Source organism: Ceratosolen solmsi, unplaced genomic scaffold (genome assembly GCF_000503995.2).
Source record: "Ceratosolen solmsi marchali unplaced genomic scaffold, CerSol_1.0 scaffold58, whole genome shotgun sequence".
NCBI classification, from domain to species: Eukaryota; Metazoa; Arthropoda; class Insecta; order Hymenoptera; family Agaonidae; genus Ceratosolen; species Ceratosolen solmsi.
This window is the reverse complement of record NW_011948447.1, coordinates 1,083,982-1,103,988: the sequence shown is the minus strand read 5'-3', so window position 1 is coordinate 1,103,988 and position 20,007 is coordinate 1,083,982. Positions and strand designations below refer to the sequence as shown.

General features: G+C 23.8%; 1 protein-coding gene across 2 annotated transcripts; it reads left to right on the top strand.

Moving 5' to 3' along the window:
• Position 1: 1 nt before the first annotated feature.
• Positions 2-19,396, top strand: LOC105366278 (ornithine decarboxylase 1-like). Of its 2 annotated transcripts, none has more exons than XM_011504663.1 (8): positions 2-621; positions 15,548-15,718; positions 16,494-16,740; positions 16,825-16,901; positions 16,990-17,163; positions 17,266-17,605; positions 17,833-18,256; positions 18,421-19,396. In XM_011504663.1, exons 3-8 carry the CDS (start codon positions 16,554-16,556, stop codon positions 18,650-18,652), a joined length of 1,434 nt encoding a protein of 477 aa, XP_011502965.1. In that variant the 5' UTR covers positions 2-621; positions 15,548-15,718; positions 16,494-16,553; the 3' UTR covers positions 18,653-19,396. The 2 variants fall into 2 exon arrangements, with proteins under 2 accessions (XP_011502965.1, XP_011502966.1); XM_011504664.1 differs by lacking the exon at positions 2-621 and adding an exon at positions 13,872-14,015.
• Positions 19,397-20,007: the final 611 nt, after the last annotated feature.

The window sequence follows — 20,007 nt, the reverse complement described above, 5'->3', positions numbered from 1 at the left end:
TTGGCGCCCTCCTCAACTTAAAGAGAAGACACATAGTTGCTAATCTCGAGACTCGAGTACAGGAGACTCAGGGAACGACGGAACTTTGTGTCGTCACTACCTCGGGTACGGGGCGTCGTGTGCAAATATCGCGTTCTCCTTCCGCGCGAGCGTGTGCAAAATTCCGATCGAGAGAAAAAGAGAAAAAAGTTAAAATAAAACAATATCCAGGATCCAGGCCTAAGATTTACAATTAAAAGTAAAATATGCAACGTCGCGCATGGTGTAAGTAACAATTTATTTTTCTCTTTGTCTCTCTCGCATCGGAATTGCCACGCGCAGTGGGAAGGGAGTGCGTAGGCCATAGTGGAAAAAGCGTTGATCATCGGAGTCGACTACCGAAGAAGAAGCAAGAGTCGAGCAGCGAAAGAAATCGAAAAACGAATGTTCCTATCTGCCGCTGAACCCGTTGAGACGCCAAGTCATCCCGCAAGCACCAAAGTCTGGTCGACGTACGCCGTCGAGCAGCCTTCATCCGGACACATCGCGTTCTGACTGATTTTTGCGACACAGTCACCGAAAACCTCCATCATTCCGTCAATAACCGAGTGCGGGCCCGCAGGGTGGCGATCATTCGATAAGGTGAGAGCGCAAGTACTCATTTTTATCTTCGCACTCGCTTAGTTTTACACACACGTATGTATCGTACGCTTCGTTTGCAGACACACACGTCAGTTTGTCACTCCCAGCCATTAATCCACTAATCCACCTATTCAACCGATTCACGCATTCACCCATCCACGCGTGACCGTACATACGCAAGCTCGTTTTTACGCTTCATTATTCATTTTGCAGTTTTGTTTTCGGATAGAATTTTGTAAAAGCGGACATACTTGAACGACAAAGAGGTGCTGACCTTATTACGTTATAGTTATGACTTCACGCTTGACTAACCATATCTTGATAAATAGGGCTTCGATCGTCGAGCTCGGCGTTCCAGCAACATTCGAAGTACGTTTCAAGTACACCATTTGAAAAGTTATGAGAGATAGAGAAGAAACTTTAGCATAAAAAACACGAACTCCCCCTTCTTTTCGACTCGTAGCTACGACTGAGTATTATTTCTTACGTACTGCTGCTTCGCAACAGCGACGTAAAAGGTCATCACTGCGTTGACAAGAATAAAGTCCCGTGGTTCGATCACGTGAAAATATTTTTTATTTGTTAAAGATTGATGAGACAATCTTATCTTTCCAGGCCCACTTTTCGGACTCGGAATTTCCGCCATTACGAATGCGCTATCGCGCTTCTAATAATCTCATAAATGCGCGTATACACTCACCCACGCATTAATAACCCGTTAAGGCGCGCATACACTCAGCCACGTACTAGCGGTGTTTTAAGGCACGCTCGCATTCACATGATTTTGAATAAACGCATGCAATATAGTAAATTTGGCTTTTACTTTGAAATTATAAGAACCTTCACGATTTTGTAATTAATTATTATCTTCATTGTCTTCGTTAAAAAAAGTCGAGAATTTTCCTAATAATTTTCTTATTTATTTATTAAGCAGTCTCTTATAATGATGGAGCTTGAGAATAAGATAGTAAATTAAAATATTGCAAAATAAAAAATAATATAAATTCTATAATAAATGAAATAAAGTATTTTATATAATTGAAAAATATTATTGTATATTTAGTTAATCAAGGGAAATTACACATGCATTATTCACATTATAAAATAATAATTAACTTCTTTTTTATATTTATATTCGAATTTCAAAATGGGATTGTTAACTATGATCGCATTTATAATTAAAGCTCCAAGTTATGAATATTGCAATGACTTCATATTTAGTACCCATTGTTTTTATAGGATTTCTTATCTATTTATATACCAATTAGAGCAATGAAGTTTATAAAATGAAAAACGATTTATTGCCATAAAGAATTATAAAAATAATCATTTTAATTATAATAAATTGTTGGTAAGTTTTTTACGACTTTCTCATCAAGTGAATATTTCTAATAGTTTTTTCTTTAATATTTCATTATCTTTAAGATTTTATCAAATTAAATAGTTCAAAATAGATCTTTTTTATATCATTTATTATAGTTTGTATTACATTATACTTAATCAAATGATTAGATTTAGTTTTATTTTCTTATAATATCTAACAGCAACCATTAATTGTTTAAGAAATATATTTAAATTAAAACAAAATTTTATAAAGTGTAATTTTGTAAAAGCTGTGTACATAAAAAATAACAGATTGAAGCATAAACTTTGTTAAAAACTAAATAAGTTTTAATATCTTTGAGACTTACAAACAATACTTTTCTTTTTATATTTATTATTATTATTGAATAATTATTATTAGTAACAAATATGAATAGATTATATATTTTAAAATATATAAATTATCAAATACTATTTTACATGGAATAAATTTTTTATTGATAATTGTAAAGTATTATTATTTATTATATACTTATTATATATTATTATAATATATAATATATAATATTATATATAATATCTTATAATACCAATTTTCAGGCTAAAAGAATGAAAAATTAAAATAATTATGTATTTACTAGATTAATACTGATTATGTATAAAAGTATTATTATTGCAAATATTCAAAAAAGTGAAAAATGCAATAAATGGAATATTTAAAGTTTTAAATAAATATAATAAATGAAATAGCTGTATTTAAAATAAAAAATATTATTTAAATAATTTGATTTTATTATCAGAAATATTGTAACAAGTAATATGTATATTATAAAAATAATTTATATCGTGTCATAATTAACTGTAATAATAACGTTCCACGACTTATTACCTAATATTAAATATAAATATAATTGTTTAATTGTATCAATAGATTCAAAGCAAAACTTACCGAACTATTGTGTTAAAATTTTGTATATAGAACCAGAATGTTTTGATTTTCTAAATGTAGTTTTAAAGAAGGTCAAATTTAAGAAATCTTCGAAATTATCAACTGAATTACTATGATAAATTTTATATTTTATATTTATGGTGCGAAGAAACTTTTGATTCATAATCTAGTGATTGATTACTATTGATATTTCATGATAAAACATATATAAAAATAACTTTTAATGTTTTTATGATATTCATATTTTTTAATTAAATGTTAATCTACATGGCTTATTATTTACTATTCATTTTTATATTCAATTAAATTTCCTTTAGTTAAAAAAGAACTACTTAAGAAATGACTCCTCTTATATGGGTATAATTTTTCTTAATATCTAAAAAGCTAAGTCTATTATGATTGTAAAAATTGAACTATTTTAATTTTGAATGATCGTAGATCACTGTTGAAGTAATCTGTTTTAAAGTCTTTTAGTAAAAAGTAAAACAAAATATATAAAGCGTGCATACATACCACTTTTCATAAATAAGTATTGTAAAGTATTTTAAACTTTGTAATTGATAAACATAAGAGTGGACAAATATTTTATACAATTATGCATTTTTTGTAGTGCACATGTTTCATATATTGAAAAAAAATAAAAATATTTTTATACAAATCTTAAAAAATGTAGAAAATATTTTCAGATACTGATTATTATTTATTAATTAAAACTGGTTAAACGATAAATTAATAAAGTATTTACTTCGTTTAAATGATCTTTTAAAAAATTTAATTATAGAAAATAAATAACTTCATAAATATACATATTAATTAAAAATATAACGAAGGTAACGTTAAATTAAAAATCCTATTTTTATGTTTTAAGATTTTATTAATATATTTTAGCATATGAAATTATTTTTGCGCTTCCAAATATTTCTGAAAATATTTTAAAATATTTTTTTTTAACTAAAATATTTGAAAAATATGTTCATTTTCAAATAAGCTTCATAAAATCATTTATTATCATAATAGTATCATCATTTAAAAATAATCATCGAAATATACATAAATTTTACGTTTATAATTATTCAAATTATTTTTTCGTAAATTCCAAAAATCTAAACTAGAATATGAATTTTTATTAGATTAATATTCTCAAAATATATATACAAATATATATATACGAAAAAAATTACGAATTGTGAACAATTAAATGGCATGCTTCAGTAAATGCCTGAGCTTGTGATAGACAATTTGTTGTAATTATAGTAATTGCAGACTGTTAATTATTAATAATTTACTAATAAATTAATAATTACCTAGTTTAGTGATAGCAGATGTTTTAAGAGATTTTAGAATACAAAAATAGTTCGCTTCACAACAAAATGACATATTATAATGAATTTTCCTGATTGAGGAATATTCGTAACGATCAGTTTTTGTAAGTAAATCGAGGGAAAAGTTTCATCCATCATATCGTATAAAATTTTGTTTAATTATCTTAATAACTTATTTTTATAATGATCATTTGTGATAAAGAATCTTATATACAGAAATGTACTGACTTTGTGTGAAGATTCCTGGGTGGTTTTGTATACAGAAAGCTATTAATAAAATATTAGTGAGTTTACTTATGATTAAGTGATTTGATTTCATGATTTGATGTTACGTTTAATTTGCCGAATTCAAATCGTTTAAATATTAGTGTAACCAAATAAAATTGTATATTCAGATTAGGCATAATATTTTTTATAAATGACAATATTTATTATAGAGTATATAATTATTAAAAAATTAAAATTAAATCGTTTATTTTATCAGTTCCATCGATTAAATATAATACTTACATTTTATTGATTTTTATATACATCTTTTGAGTGTTGATTTCACAGTATAATAGATTTGTTACACAATAAGCTTAGTAAAAAAATAATTATATTCAATGAAATAAATATTTAAATCAGTAAAATATCAAAATTATACATACGTTATATATAATCTATAAAGTTTTTGTGTATACAAAATTAATTAATTTGCATTAACATAATTTAAATTTAGTATAAAAATACATAAAATACAAGAAACATATCATAACGAATAATTACTATAATAATTCTACCTTTAATTTAGAAAAATCAAGTTTAGTAATACTTTAATTAGAATAATTTAATAAAAGAAATAAAATATTACATCAATTTTAGCATTTATATTTATAATAAAAATATGCACATTTATCATCCTATAAAGAAAAACAATATAAATTATATTTTAAGTAATGATCAGTAACACTTAAATATGTATTTCATTTTTAATATAATAATAATATAAGTATTTATGTACCGACAATAAAAATTCAGTATGAATTAACGTTAAATTTCCTAATGACTTCAGTAATGTATAATTCGTTCAAATACAAAGTTAATATTGATTCTGTTACATTAATAGTATACAATAATTATTTAAATTATTTTTTATATTTTATTAATTGTTATACAAAAAAGTAAACGATATGTATTATAGTTTTATTAAAATAATCAATTTATACAATACCATAAGAATGTCATAAGAATTTAAATTACACAAATTCATACAAATTATAAAATTTAATATAAAATTTGTTATCAATGAAAATAAAGAATTTTTATAAATTCAAAATATTTATTATGATATATTTGAAATTGCATATAAAAATTTATATTTTCACTTAAGTTTTAATATACTTTTCATATTATTAGAGTTCTGTTGAAAATAATTTGAGTTACCTTCTATATCAATTTTAATAAAAATGTGATTACATGGAACTAAAATATCGATGCTAAGTTTTATTGTTTTATAAGCAGCTGCTTATTTCAAAACTTATAATTAATCAATATAAATACGTTTCAGAATGTTTTCAATTGTAATTCTTATAATTTATAAGCACATAAACGTGAGGAAATTTGAAGGCTTAAAATTATAATTTTTGTTATGTCATGTATTAATTTTACTCTCTATTCAATGAAATAAATCGTTTAAATAGTTTTGGTATAAGTTAAATTAAATTTATACATACGATATTTTTATAAAAGTTTTCATCATTCATCTTAATGATTATATAATAAAATATTTATTAAATGTCGTAAAAAACTTTATTAGAAAAATTAATTATGTATATTGTACTTCTTATGAATAAAAATAATTGTGGATCTACCTGATATATATTAGAGATTGCAAATATATACTATATATTTAATAAATGTTTTAAAATGACTTATTATTAGATATAAGTGTTTGATATTTTCACTATTTACGACTATTTAATTTTTAATGAAAGTTTTGTTTGATTATTGATAAAAACATCAATTTTATCGTTAATTAATCTAAATCCATGAAGAGAGTTTACAAAACTAAATATCAAATAGCTTTGTATTAATTATAATTGTGTGAATAACGATATATATAATTGATACTACATATTACACGTTTTTGCATGTAAATGAACCTTTCCCAATTGTAATAAATTATATCTTTCAATTATAAGTAAGAAAACCGAAGGTTTTCATTAAAAATTTCATTTGATTTAAAAGCTTCTAATATATTTTTTTGTTTAGATATTTTAAAAAAATTTTATAAATGATTTTATAGGTTTTTTCATTAAATAAAATTACTAATTTAAATGACTTACATAACATGTATATAAATTTTATCATTCAGTATCATAATACTGAAAGTGTTATTAAATAAACATATTTGATATTTAACATTAATTTCAATATGAATATGAATTTGTCTATTCTCTATTTCATTATTAATACATTATTTATTAATTTAGTTTATAACATAAAGAAAAAATGTGCAATTAAGGTTTTACTTTCAATGTTAAACTATATATTAAATTTAAGAATAAAAATATTGGGGATGCATGTTTGTGTCAATATATTTATTCACTGACGGGACGATAATGTATAGTGTGTTTCCTTCAATACATTCTTATTTGTCATACAAGATTATTGAATGCTTATCGTGCATTTGTATTTTCTCTACGTGTCTCCTTATTTTGGGAAAGATAAAATTACGATTGGTAGTTAATATACTACCTAAATTGACCTCTCTAAGTGTATCAACAACATGGGTACATTAATGTGCTGATATAATATACGGTTCCGGGATATTCGGATTCAAATTTACCGTAATATTATATAGAATATTTTATTTTATATTTTATTTGTTCTTATATTTTTACTTCCTTTTTTTAGATTGAAAAAATGGTTCGATCATTGTAATTATTCAAACGATTAAGCTGAATCGCTCAATAGATCAAATCTCTTGTTAGACATTGTTAAATATTTAGTCAAGAAATGTTATATAGCATTATAATATTATTATTCATTTATAATTTTTAGAAAACAAGCTGTCAATATTGTAAATGAAAGCAAATTTAACAGTAATTTTTTGGTAAAGGTTATTCCAATCCCTGATGTGTAAGTCTACATAATGAGTAGTCTACATAAGTCTTCAATACTGACGATTAAATTTTTCATTGCTTATATCTAATTAAATGAAATACATGAGACAACACGTCGTTATGTTGTCACGCTGTATGTTTTTAAGAGTTTAGATAGCCCTTTTCAACTGAAATGACGTAAAATTTAAGGAGTACAAAGGCAAATTAAGAAAATAATTGAATATCTTTATTAAAAATTCTATTTCGATAAAAATATTTTTTATGTATTAGATTGATGTTTCGGTCATGAAATTACAATGTTTAGTTTATTAGATATTTCAAAATAAATTGGTAAAAAGTTTTGTTTGTAATGTGGATAAAGTCTATTTTTTATTGTAACACTATATCGTATTATTAGTAACACGTATTTTAGTATTATTCACCTGTTATTCAAATAATAATGCAATTTCGCCGAATTTAAAATTTTATTGGAGGTCAACAAAATTCGGATAAATTAAAATTTAAAAAATTTAAATAAGTCAAACTTATCTCAGTTACATATTTATTTAAAACGTTTATCTTGTATCATAATTGTAAATATTTAATAATGAAAATATTAATTTATAAATTTCCATGTAATAAATCTTGATAAGGGATTTACTATATATTTATTTTATTTATAAACTCTTTTGATTTCTGAAATATTTTATAATTGTAAAATACCATATTTTTTCATTCAAAACAAATATTATTGTGCATATTTGCTCTAACTTCTATGAAATACGTTATTAGAAATTTTATTAATTATGTACATTTCAGTTTTATAGGAATTAACTATTAAGTTATCAAAATGATAACTAATATTATTTCTAAAAATGAAATCCACAAAGAATAATATATAGAAATATAAAAATATTAATAAATAAAATATTGGTACTTTTATTACCATACACCATATTAATTCTATGAAAAATAATTAAGCCAATTGATAATTTTCACAAGGAAAGATTAAAATTACAATAAATAAAAGTCTAATATATTGATTATTAAATTAATATGTATCCTCGTTAAGTTATAAAAATACACAAATTATAAAATGTAATGAAATCAGAATAAATATCAAAAAATAACAATTAACATAAAGTTATGATTTTTTAATATATTTTATCACAATAAGACAAATTTATTAGAATCAAAAGAGTATAATTATTTATATTAAAAATTATTATATTTTGTCTTTTTAATAAAATAGTAATTATCGATATAAAATTCAAATGTTTAACAATACTATGATTTTGACATAGTATTACAATTTGAAAAATTTGAAAATATTAATGTTATGTACAGTTTGAAATGTTGTAACAAAGTAATCGAATTCTATATAATATTCTATATTATATACAATATAAATATGAATAACTTAAAGTAATAAATCAGTAAAAATAATCGAATTTTATTTCTTGATGAAAACAACTCATCAGAGGAACGTACATAATTGGTCAGAATGACGTAGTCAGTTATAGTTATTTTATTTTCATCTTATAAATGCTAATTGATGCAATTTTTATCTTAAGAATTCGTGAATAGTAAACATATACAAAGTATTGTCACGACAAAAAATATGTAATAACTATTAGTTTATATTGATTTAAGAAATACTCATTTTTTGAAGTTTAGAATAATTTATAAATTTATAAATCATCCTAAACCATTTTATTTTTTTATTTCTGCTTTATACATGTAGTAAAGCCAGAAACAGCTTAAAGATTTAGCTGTTATAGAATTATTTAAAAATATAAAATGTTTGTAGATTGTAATATTTGCTATTATATATACATTTAATACATTTTGATCTTACAAAGCTTATATTTGATTTTCTTTTTGTTCTTATAAGAATTTTTAAAAATTTCAAATTAAACTATTTTGTTAATATTGTTTAATATGCAATATATTTTATTATAGTATAATGTAACATATTTTTATTTAAAGTCCATTGTTCTTCAATATTTCTTTTCATTATTAATTCGAATAAAAATTTTAATTTTTAATATTATTTATTTTATGAACATAAATTAATTAATATGCTACATTCAATTAAAATAGTACAATAATAAAATTATATGGTATAATTGTAATTTAAACCGACTATTGATGACATATATATAATGATTCAATTTATAAAATTGTCTTTTACCTTTATTATTTTTATATTTTTTAAATAGAAAGAGTAATTGAATGATGTATGTTAATACATTTTCACAATATTTCTAATATTCGGTAAACCCCTTAAAATTTGATAATATTGATTTTCACAGCAACATTATTTTATTCTATATTTTTTATTATTATAATAAAAATTTTTTAATTAATTTTCAAAGAATTTATGACGCAGCCATTTAAATAGAATAACACGCATTTCGTTGCATAAAGCAAAACTGTTCTCAATCTTCGTAGGAATTTTCTGGAAATACGTTTGTTTTCATTTGTGTAAATAATTCTTGTGCCACAGTTTTAATCGAAAAGCTTGAGAAAATAGAAAATAAGAACTCTAATAGTTTAAAATATTTTGAATCTAAAAGTTATCTATAAACTTTTTTATATTTAGCAATATAAAATAATTTAATATATTTGATATATGTATTAATACATGTCTTGAATAAATTAAAATATTAAAATATAAAATTATTCAGAATACTATGTATAAAATATTTCATTTTTTATTTTTAATAAATAAAACTAAGTAAAAATGAATTAAAAATTTTAAGCAATAAATTATTTATAATTTTTTAATTTTAAATAATTATTTTGAAGTAATAAAATAGTTAACAATATTCACATTAAATGTAGCCTGATCATATTTACTTAATTTTGATCATTTAAAAAATGAACAGCTAATGAAAAATTAATGTAATTATACCACACATAATCGAAATAACTATTGATAACTCTCAATATTAAAGGATAAACTAATATATTTCAAAGTATCAGATAATCGTGGCAGTAGGATATTTTCCGATGGTTTTGTAGATGAATTTGCTTCTTCATTACATATTATATGTATTATAAATGATTCTTTAGTGGAGTGCAAGTATGTATAGGAAAAGACTATTATCATATTAAATATAATGAACGTTTATTTCACAATATTTTATTTTGTAATTTCTCTGAATATGTATGGTATAAGATTGTATATGGTAGCAGAGCTAATAAATAGTAAACAAATCCATATCTTCGGAAATTTAAATATTTTAAATTAGATATTTTTTTTATATACCTTTATTAAAGTCTCTCAAAATATTTTTTATTTCGAAAATATTTGGTATTCAAATATTTTATAATTTAATAAGAATTTTCAAATTATATATTATAAGAGTACCGTTATATTTTATCGATTAAATAAAAGACTATCTCATATTTGATCACAATATAATTTAGAAATAAAATATGTTTTAAGTGACTTCGTTTTCTGATTACAATTCAGTATTCAGCAAATACAAGTATATCAAATGAATTTTGTAAATACATGTTAATTTGTGCCTTATAACGACTACATCATAAAAGACCGATATATTACCTCACATTTTAGATCACAAGTATCATTATTTGTTAAGGATTTGGAAAAAATTATATTTTAGTGAAAATATCTGTGTAAGATATAATACTATATGATTATTATTTTATTGTGTATATGTAATTTATAATCCATATTACTAATACCACTAAATTTTGTAAAATAGATTAATAAAATTTTTACAAACGATTTGTAATATTTTATTAATTTCAAGGTTATACTGTTGGTATTTTTGTAATATTTATTGATAATCATTGTCTTGCGTATAATAGTAATCCTTTTTGTTTTCAATCAAAATTTTAATTAAAATTTTTTTTGGTATATATGTCTTTTGCTCTTTAATTAATATTCGTTAATTATAAGAAAAAAGATTATTAATAATATTTATAATATATTATTAATATTTAAATAATATTAATAATATTTTAGTATATTTTTAGTAATTATTTAATGAAACATATTTCCATACAAGTTATAATTTAAAATTAGAAACTAAAAAATTTTTTATTTGAAACTACGCCTATTTTGTCTATTATAAAATTAAATGAAATTTTAATTATACAATTATATTTTAAAGAAAAAAGTATTATTATATTATTATATTATTTATTTAAAAAATTATATAATAAAAGAATGCGAGAAAAAATTAATGTTATTTATTGCAATATTTCATCAATACATAAGTAATCCATTGAATTAAAATTTTTAAAAAAATTTTTTTATATATAATTTTAAAGTACATTGATGAAGTCTAACTGGAATAAAAAGTCTTTATCTTAGTAACTTTAAAATATTTAATTACATCATTTATTTTAATTTTTGAAAACATCGGTACGATAGTATGTCAATTGTAATGAAATGTAAATCAGTTTTCTTTTAAAGATATAACTTCGTCATATCCCGTTAAAAATACTTAATAAGGTATATAAAATAAATAGATTTATATATTATCCGGTATTGATAAATTTTTTGAAAAAGCAAAAATAATATTTTTTCAGCTCACAGCTTTATACTTATACTATATTAAAATATTTGATAAAAGGTCTGAAAAATTTTAAATTGTAGTAAAGAAGTATTTTATAAATTTTGTTATTTATCATTGAAACCGTTTATTGTATTTTGGATAAATATTAATATATACTATTTATAGTATATATCTTAATAATTGTTTTGCCGATGTTTGTAGTAAAATTCATCAACGTATTGATTATATATATTATTTGAATAGTTTATAAAAAAGTCAAAAGTATACACATATTATAAGATTTAATGACATTAAATTATTAATTTTAATCATATATTTTTAAATACATTAGTATTTTGATTATATACAATTTTAGAAATAAAAATATTTTGAGTAAGTAAATAATCATTATTTGTACATAAATATTTTCTCATGGATCAATATTGAACGGACCATTTATAAAAAAATTAAGTGCATACGTGTAAGTAATAATGTAAACAATATATTGATTAAGTTTTTCTATTTGAAAATCTAAATAACTTATTATTAATAGAAATTAATTTTTATAAAGACACTTTGAAAAGATAAAATTTAAATAAATGTATTTTAAAAAGAAAAATGAAATTAGTTATATTTAACTGTTTAAAGTTAATAACAAGTAGTAATAAAAATATATTGAAGCGTGCTGCTTTGCTCTAAATTAAATCAACAATTCGTAGGTCGAGAAATTCATTTGAAATTATTGTTTATATACTAAAACAATGTATACATTTAATTAGATTTTTTTATTAAAATTTCATAATAAGTAATAAATTAATAAAAATATTTTTAATTCATAGACAAAAAGAAAAATTATAAAAAAAATTATAATTTTAACGTTTGAAATTTGATGAAGAAAAAATATTATCAAGTTATTCTTATAATAATACATTTGCTATTAGTTGATTTATTTGAATTGATAAATAAGCTTTTGTAAATGGTTTCCGTTTAATATTAATTAATATGTTTGAAATTCTGATTCTTATTACAATAATAGGAAGTTGTATACATAAGCAAGAATGTGTTACTAATTCGTATGAACGTTTTTTGATTGCTCAAATATAATAGTAAAATAAAGTCTGTTATGTTTTATATGTAGTAGCTTCTTATTTGAGAAATTTGCAGATGCTTGAAATTTATTTATTTTTCGCATAAGAAAACGTTCCCTTTAATCGTCTCATTAAACCCTCGTTTAATTTTTACATAAATCTATTTGAAAATTGTCTAAAAAACTTACAGTTTTTTAGTTTATTTCACGGCCATTTCAATATTAGATCTAAATGGAATAATTTTACCCAATTAATTAAATTATAATCGATATAGATCTTTAATTATGTTTTTAAAACTTTCTTTCAAGTAATTGTACTGTTTAAAGTTAAAGTTCATCATTTAAATACCGCGTAAATTCCAACTGAATGAAAAATTCATTAGAATATGGTTGCGGAAGTAATAATGCAATCTCTTTGCAAACGAGAAGTAAAGATAATGTTTGGTTGATCTCAGAATTTTCCGAATAAATAGTTTGTATTTAAAATTCCCTCATCTTGAGAAATATATAATTTTCTTCGTAACAATATTGCGCAGTTAGACAAGCGCTACAATAACTATCGGATAAACACAGGGATTTGGAAATTGTGGAAAAACTATGTTGTCTGCCCCCAACGAAGCTTCAACAATGCCCATCTCCACCTCCACTTTATATTATGATCTACGACGTGCGCTTAAATATGAGACTTACAATTTAATTTAGTACTCGCGCGTGTATATCAGTCGGGACTTAGTAGATAAGAATGAGCTGATTTCGATTTCGCGCGAGAGTCGACGTCTCTTCGATGAGCACGGGTAAACCGGCTGATAGTACTTATCGTACTCATATAAATAGTGGCCTAAATCCTAGCTTAGGGTTCAGAGTCACACTGAAATTCATCGAGTTTGCATACTCCCGCGTGTTTTCTAGCGTACACATTTTCACGACTCGCCTCTTGCTGTAATTTCTATTCAGTCCTTATAATATTATCGAGTGTCGCATTGACAAAGCGCATTGTACAGTCAATATTACGACTGTGCAATTTTCAAATAAACGGTCGAGTTTTGTTGTATGTGTGGTAAAGACGGCACGAGAATTACGTCCTACGTAAAGGTACATATTAATTTCATTTTAATAATTTATTTCTTATATTCATTTAGTCAAATATGATAGGGTATTTTTATTAAAAAATGTTAGTCGTCAAATAACATTTCACGGTTTAAAATATTTGTTAGCTATTTTAAATAATATTTAACTGCATTTTAAATTAATTATTATAAATTTGTTGAAAAGCATAAAATGTACAATATTTTCTTTTTATATATAAAAGGCATAAATCATAGGCGGCTTTTATTTGATTGTGAAAGAAAATTGATTGGCATCATTTAAAATCGTATATAATTTATATATACGTTATAATTTCACATCTTTTATTTAAATATTTTATTTCTTACTGGAATTGCTTAAAGAGTAAAAATGATTGCGTTTTAACAAGTCAATCAATTTTATTCTTTTTCTTTCCGTTTGTTGGAACCATTGTCATAATTATAAATTCAGTTGTTATCAATGAATAAGTTTTCCCAGAATTCAATGAATTCTTGATAAATTATTTTTCATATAAGCTTTTCTAAATTCAAGAGTAATCTTTATTATTTAATCGTTATGAAAGGAAAAGGAATAGTGTTTTTAAATCATTTTTATTTAAATTAACAAAACAGATACTATATTGATGCTTAGTAAAGTTTGCATGGAAATAATTTTTCATATTTTTTAAAAATACGGTGTTCAAACAAAAATATTGGTTCTAACTAATTCTTACTTTTTAAATAATAGATCATTGCATATATAATATTTGAGAGAATTTATTCCATTAACAATATTGAGTTTTGCGTTCATTTAATAAAGTATTTCTTATCGCAACGTTCTTGAGATCCAGTAAACAGATAATATTAATTATATGATGGAGAGATAAATATTTTTTGTATAAGGAAAATTTTCTTTTCATTATTTTATTGGATCTGACAAACTACTCAATATATTTTTTATTAATTCGTTACCGCATTAAACTCGACTAATTTTTAATTTTTATATAATTTTAAACAAATAAAAAATTCATTTGGTTTTTAATGGAAAATTAGTTATCGATAAGCTTGAGAAAGCCTCGTCATTATCATATATTGTCATTGTATAAATAATTATATTTATAAACATTTAACTCTTATGTATAATAAATTATCATTATACTAATTCTAAAAGAAGTTTTTTCTGTTATTTAATCATACATATACAGGAACATGCATGGACACGCGCATCTACACATACGCGCGCCTGCGCGCGTACTCATACATGTATATATGTAATAGATTTAGTCGTGTGATTATATATGAATAATTTATGATCTTTGAAGAATTGTTATTGGACCTCGAATATATAGTTCCCTTTGAAAAGAATTTGATTAATTTGAAATTATATAATTTATATTTCATAAAAAATAATTAATTTAATTTAAAAAATATGGAAATTACGAGATGCTTAAAAATGTCATTTTTAAAAAAATTGATAAAAAATCATCATCTTATATTCAGTTATATAAAGACGAAACAAGACATAGCAATTACTAATAACTATTTACATTTGTGTGATAGGGTTCCGTTTGCGATAGGCTGGTTGACCAGTCTGTTGGGTGCTTGAGTAACAGCGGCAACTGGAAGTTGGCCCTGAACGCAGAGCCCCCGTGGCTTTGCTAGCACCCCTAACACAGATTTTGCATTACCCGCCTTCTCACGACTTTCATCATTTTAATTGACAGCTGCCTCGTAAGTATAGCAAAATTGTAATTATTAATTCGCGTTATATGAACTATTACTTATTCATTCGTTGGTATATTGTTATGAAATATGAGAACGAAGAATCTCTAATAGATATTTAAAAGAATATTTAAAATTACAAGTGTTCATAAATCAATATTTAAAGTGCACGAAAAAACATTGGGAATATATTTGTTTTATAAAATAAATACAAATAAAATATAATACATTAATAATGTTAAAAACTATAGGAATAAATGCAATTATATTTTTTTTATTTCATTATGTTGTTCAATATTATTCTTTTTATGATAATTAAATTAATAATTTATTTTATACTGAGATATTAATACATATCAATTGAAATATATTAATAAACATTCTGTTGATAGTAAATTTTTTAATAACACTTCTAACCTTCGGTTACTTTGAAATTTTTCATTTAATTTTCAACAACTTTTTATATGGATTTAAAATAATCAATTTTGTATAAACATGATTATGTTAAACAGCACATTTTTTTATATAAATATATTTTACACTTTTTTCAGTCCTAACAATGAAATCCTTACTAATTATTTACCTATTTTACCTATTTTAATATTTTTCTGTTCTTAATCTTTATATCTTTATAATGCTGTAAATGAAGTGTAAGCAAAAAATTAAAATATTATTTTGGCTTTTCATATAGATCCATTAATATTTTTACTAATTAATAGTTATTCAAATTGTATTTTCAATAACGTAAATATTTTTCAATAAAATAAAATATTTTTTATTTTAGTTTGCTGCCTAGCTACCACAGAGTTCTATAGATTATTATTTACTCCTAAACCGAATAAAAATGAAGGTTACAAATCTGGACGAACGCATTCATGTGCTGAGCAATACTTCTACATTGATGACCGTAATTAAGGACATCGCTAATAGTGGTTTGCAAGAAGAGGCGTTTTACGTACTTGACGTCGGAGACATCGTACATAAACATCAGATTTGGAAAGAGAAATTACCTCGTGTCGAACCCTTTTATGGTAATGAATATTAATTAAAAGTTTTTTCAAACTATTTTTATAATGTATTTTTGTAAGAGTAACGTTATTTTATATTTCTTATAGCTGTTAAATGCAATGACAGTCTGACTGTATTAGAAGTACTTGCTTCACTTGGCATTGGTTTTGACTGTGCATCAAAAGTGAGTTTCTAATAATATACCAGATATGTTTTATTTCACATTTATGCATTAAATGTAAAATTATTTATAAACTATTTAATACTTCCAGAATGAAATTAATAAGGTTTTGGAAATTGGCGTCGACTCTTCAAGAATCATTTTTGCTAATCCTGCTAAACCAGCTTCACATATCCGCCATGCCGCTGCTGTTGGAGTAGATACGATGACGGTAGATAACGAGAGTGAATTACATAAGATCAAAAAATTGTTCCCTTCGGCTAAGGTAAAGTAGTTTCAATTGTTTATAACACTCCCTGCATAAGCTGCGTATGAATTATGCTTAAACAAACAATGCAGTATATATTATGTTGATTTATTTTTGTAGATTGTACTTCGGATTCGTTGCGATTCAGAAGTGGCTCAATGCCAGCTTGGTATGAAATTCGGCTGCGACCCGACCTACGAAGCTCCGAGTTTACTGCGTTTATCGAGGCTTCTGGATCTTGATGTAATTGGAATTAGTTTTCATGTTGGATCCGGTTGCCAAGATCCACCAGTTTTTAATCGTGCCATTTGTCATGCTAAAAATCTCTTTAATTTGGCTTCTGACATTGGATTTAAGCCTTATTTACTCGATCTTGGTGGTGGTTATCCAGGTGATAAGGGTACCAGTATTGATAAAATTGCTGATGTCATCAATCATGCACTAGATGAACATTTTCCATGTATGTATATATTTATTAATTAAAATTTTAGCCATTTATTGTGATGTGATATTTTATATTTTAAATAATAATATCAATATTATTCTTTATATTACAAATATATTCATTTTTGTTTTGATATTAACTTATTTAAACACAAATAATGAAAAATGAAAAATCCGAAGATGACCATTTTTATTAAAAATATAGTTATTTATTTTATGTAAATAATATTTTTTTATTTGCAGCTGATAATCTGCATATTATTGCTGAGCCAGGAAGATTTTACGTTGCTTCAGCTTTTACCCTTGCCACGGCAATACATAGCAAACGTTCTATTCGAACTGATGGAAATTCACCAGGTGCAGTGACTCATAACATGTATTATATTAATGATGGTGTATATGGGTCCTTCAATTGTTTATTATATGATCACCAACACGTGACGCCAATGCCGTTGCGTAATGGCCACGGTAAAATGATTCCATCGAGCATTTGGGGTCCAACTTGTGATGGGCTCGATCAAGTTGTAGAAAACGTATTAATGCATGAAATGGAACTCGGTGATTGGATTATTTTTGAGAATATGGGAGCTTACACTTTACCTGTTGCTTCTCCATTCAATGGTTTCCCAATTCCAAAAGTTCATGTTGTAGCTGATGAAAGCATTTGGTAATTCTTTTATACATCCTTTTTTGTATAACAATTAAATTTTGTCTTTAAAGTATTTCTTTCCTATTTTATTTTTTTAATACAATGTAATATTTTGTTTAATAAGTATATTATAATTTATGTTTCTAATTAGAAGTACCTAACATTTTTTCTATATAATTTAGGCTTTTATTGAAAGATGCTCTACCACTGACTGAAGATCATTTTGTAATTGGAGATACTCCTGCTAACTTGCGCCTTGGTTTGGATATTGGTGGTACTGATGTTAATGTTTGGAATAATTCTGTCATGGAATTAGGTTCCTCTGAACTTAGTTCAGAAGAAGAAATTTTGATTGATTCAGCTACACCACCACCTTTTATCTATGATTATGTAGAGGTTGATCCGCTGAACTGAAAATGATGCACAAGATGCAAATTAAAGTCTCATTATTATGCAGGGAATACTTGGCCTTATGGTGTACTTAATAATAACATTAGTGCATTTTAAATAATATTCAAGTTAATGAATATAACATTCCTTGTTTATAGTGAATAATAACAAATAAATGTATTATATGTAATTTTCTGTAAAACAGCCAAGTGTTTCATTGTAAATAAGGGACTTTATTAATGTTACAAGAACAAGTACAACACAGCTTTGACTATGCGCCTGCAAAAGTTATAAAATTTTTGAATGTTTACTTTTTGGAGAACATACTATAAACATTACAGTATATTGATACATTTTTAAAAGTAGTATAAATATATACAACAGTACTAAATAAAACAGTATACTTATATTGAATTAAAGGAAATTTATAATTTGTGATCTAGACGGTTGTTAACGCCAATTTTATCTGGTTACATATAAGCCTAAAATATTATTTTCTTAAGTCTTAAAAAGTATTTTGATCGTCTAACATCTCTGATTGTAATATCAAGTTTCTATATCAACATATTTAAAAGAAAGCAAGGAATAGTTTTGTAAGGCAGAGATAATTTGTTTGGTAGTACTTAATAAAACAAGCTCATTTTTAAGGTACGATCTTCTATATTAAAAAGCATGCCTATAGTTGAAGAGTAATCGTTGCTCTTCTTCACATGCATGTATATGTATTTAAATAGGTGTTGAAATCATGAAAATTTTTAAATTAGAAGCGAAGTCAGTTAGTATTTAATATGATTTAAAGTTTGAAGTAATTAGCAAATATAAAATGCATGTCATTCTAGATAAATTTACAACTATGAGATACATGTTAACGAGTTGACGATTTCATAAATATTTGTTATTAACTATCTTTGCATTTTTTATGCCGTAAGATTACACTTTTTGACAATGATTAGCATCGCGATTTTACACTGTATTTTTAATATTATAGAATGCTAAAGAAATTATAATTTTTTCTGAAAATCGAATGAAAGCATTGGGCAAGGTTTTTAAAGTTGGAACGTTCTCTATATACAGAAAAAGAAGCATAATATGTATTTTCTAAGCAAAAAATTTACTTGTAACAATCATATTGATATGCATTAAATATTAATATAAAAGATAATAAAATAAAAATTTCCAATAATATAAAAAATGAATTGGGAAACAAAAAAATTTCAACTCTGTAGGTGTGCTAGGAACTCTTAAAAAGGCATTGAGGCAGCTGTCAGAAAGTAAAAAAGACAATTAGGTTTCATTATTATAATTACCCTTATTGTATTATACTCAGATATTAATTATTATTATTTTAATTATTATTGTTATTGTTAATTAATTATTCG

Coding starts and splice junctions, on each gene's coding strand:
- LOC105366278 (XM_011504663.1), top strand. CDS start 16,554: ATGAAGGTTACAAATCTGGACGAACGCATTCATGTGCTGAGCAATACT. Junction 17,606..17,832: donor ACTAGATGAACATTTTCCAT/GTATGTATATAT, acceptor TTTTATTTGCAG/CTGATAATCTGCATATTATT. Junction 18,257..18,420: donor GTAGCTGATGAAAGCATTTG/GTAATTCTTTTA, acceptor TATATAATTTAG/GCTTTTATTGAAAGATGCTC.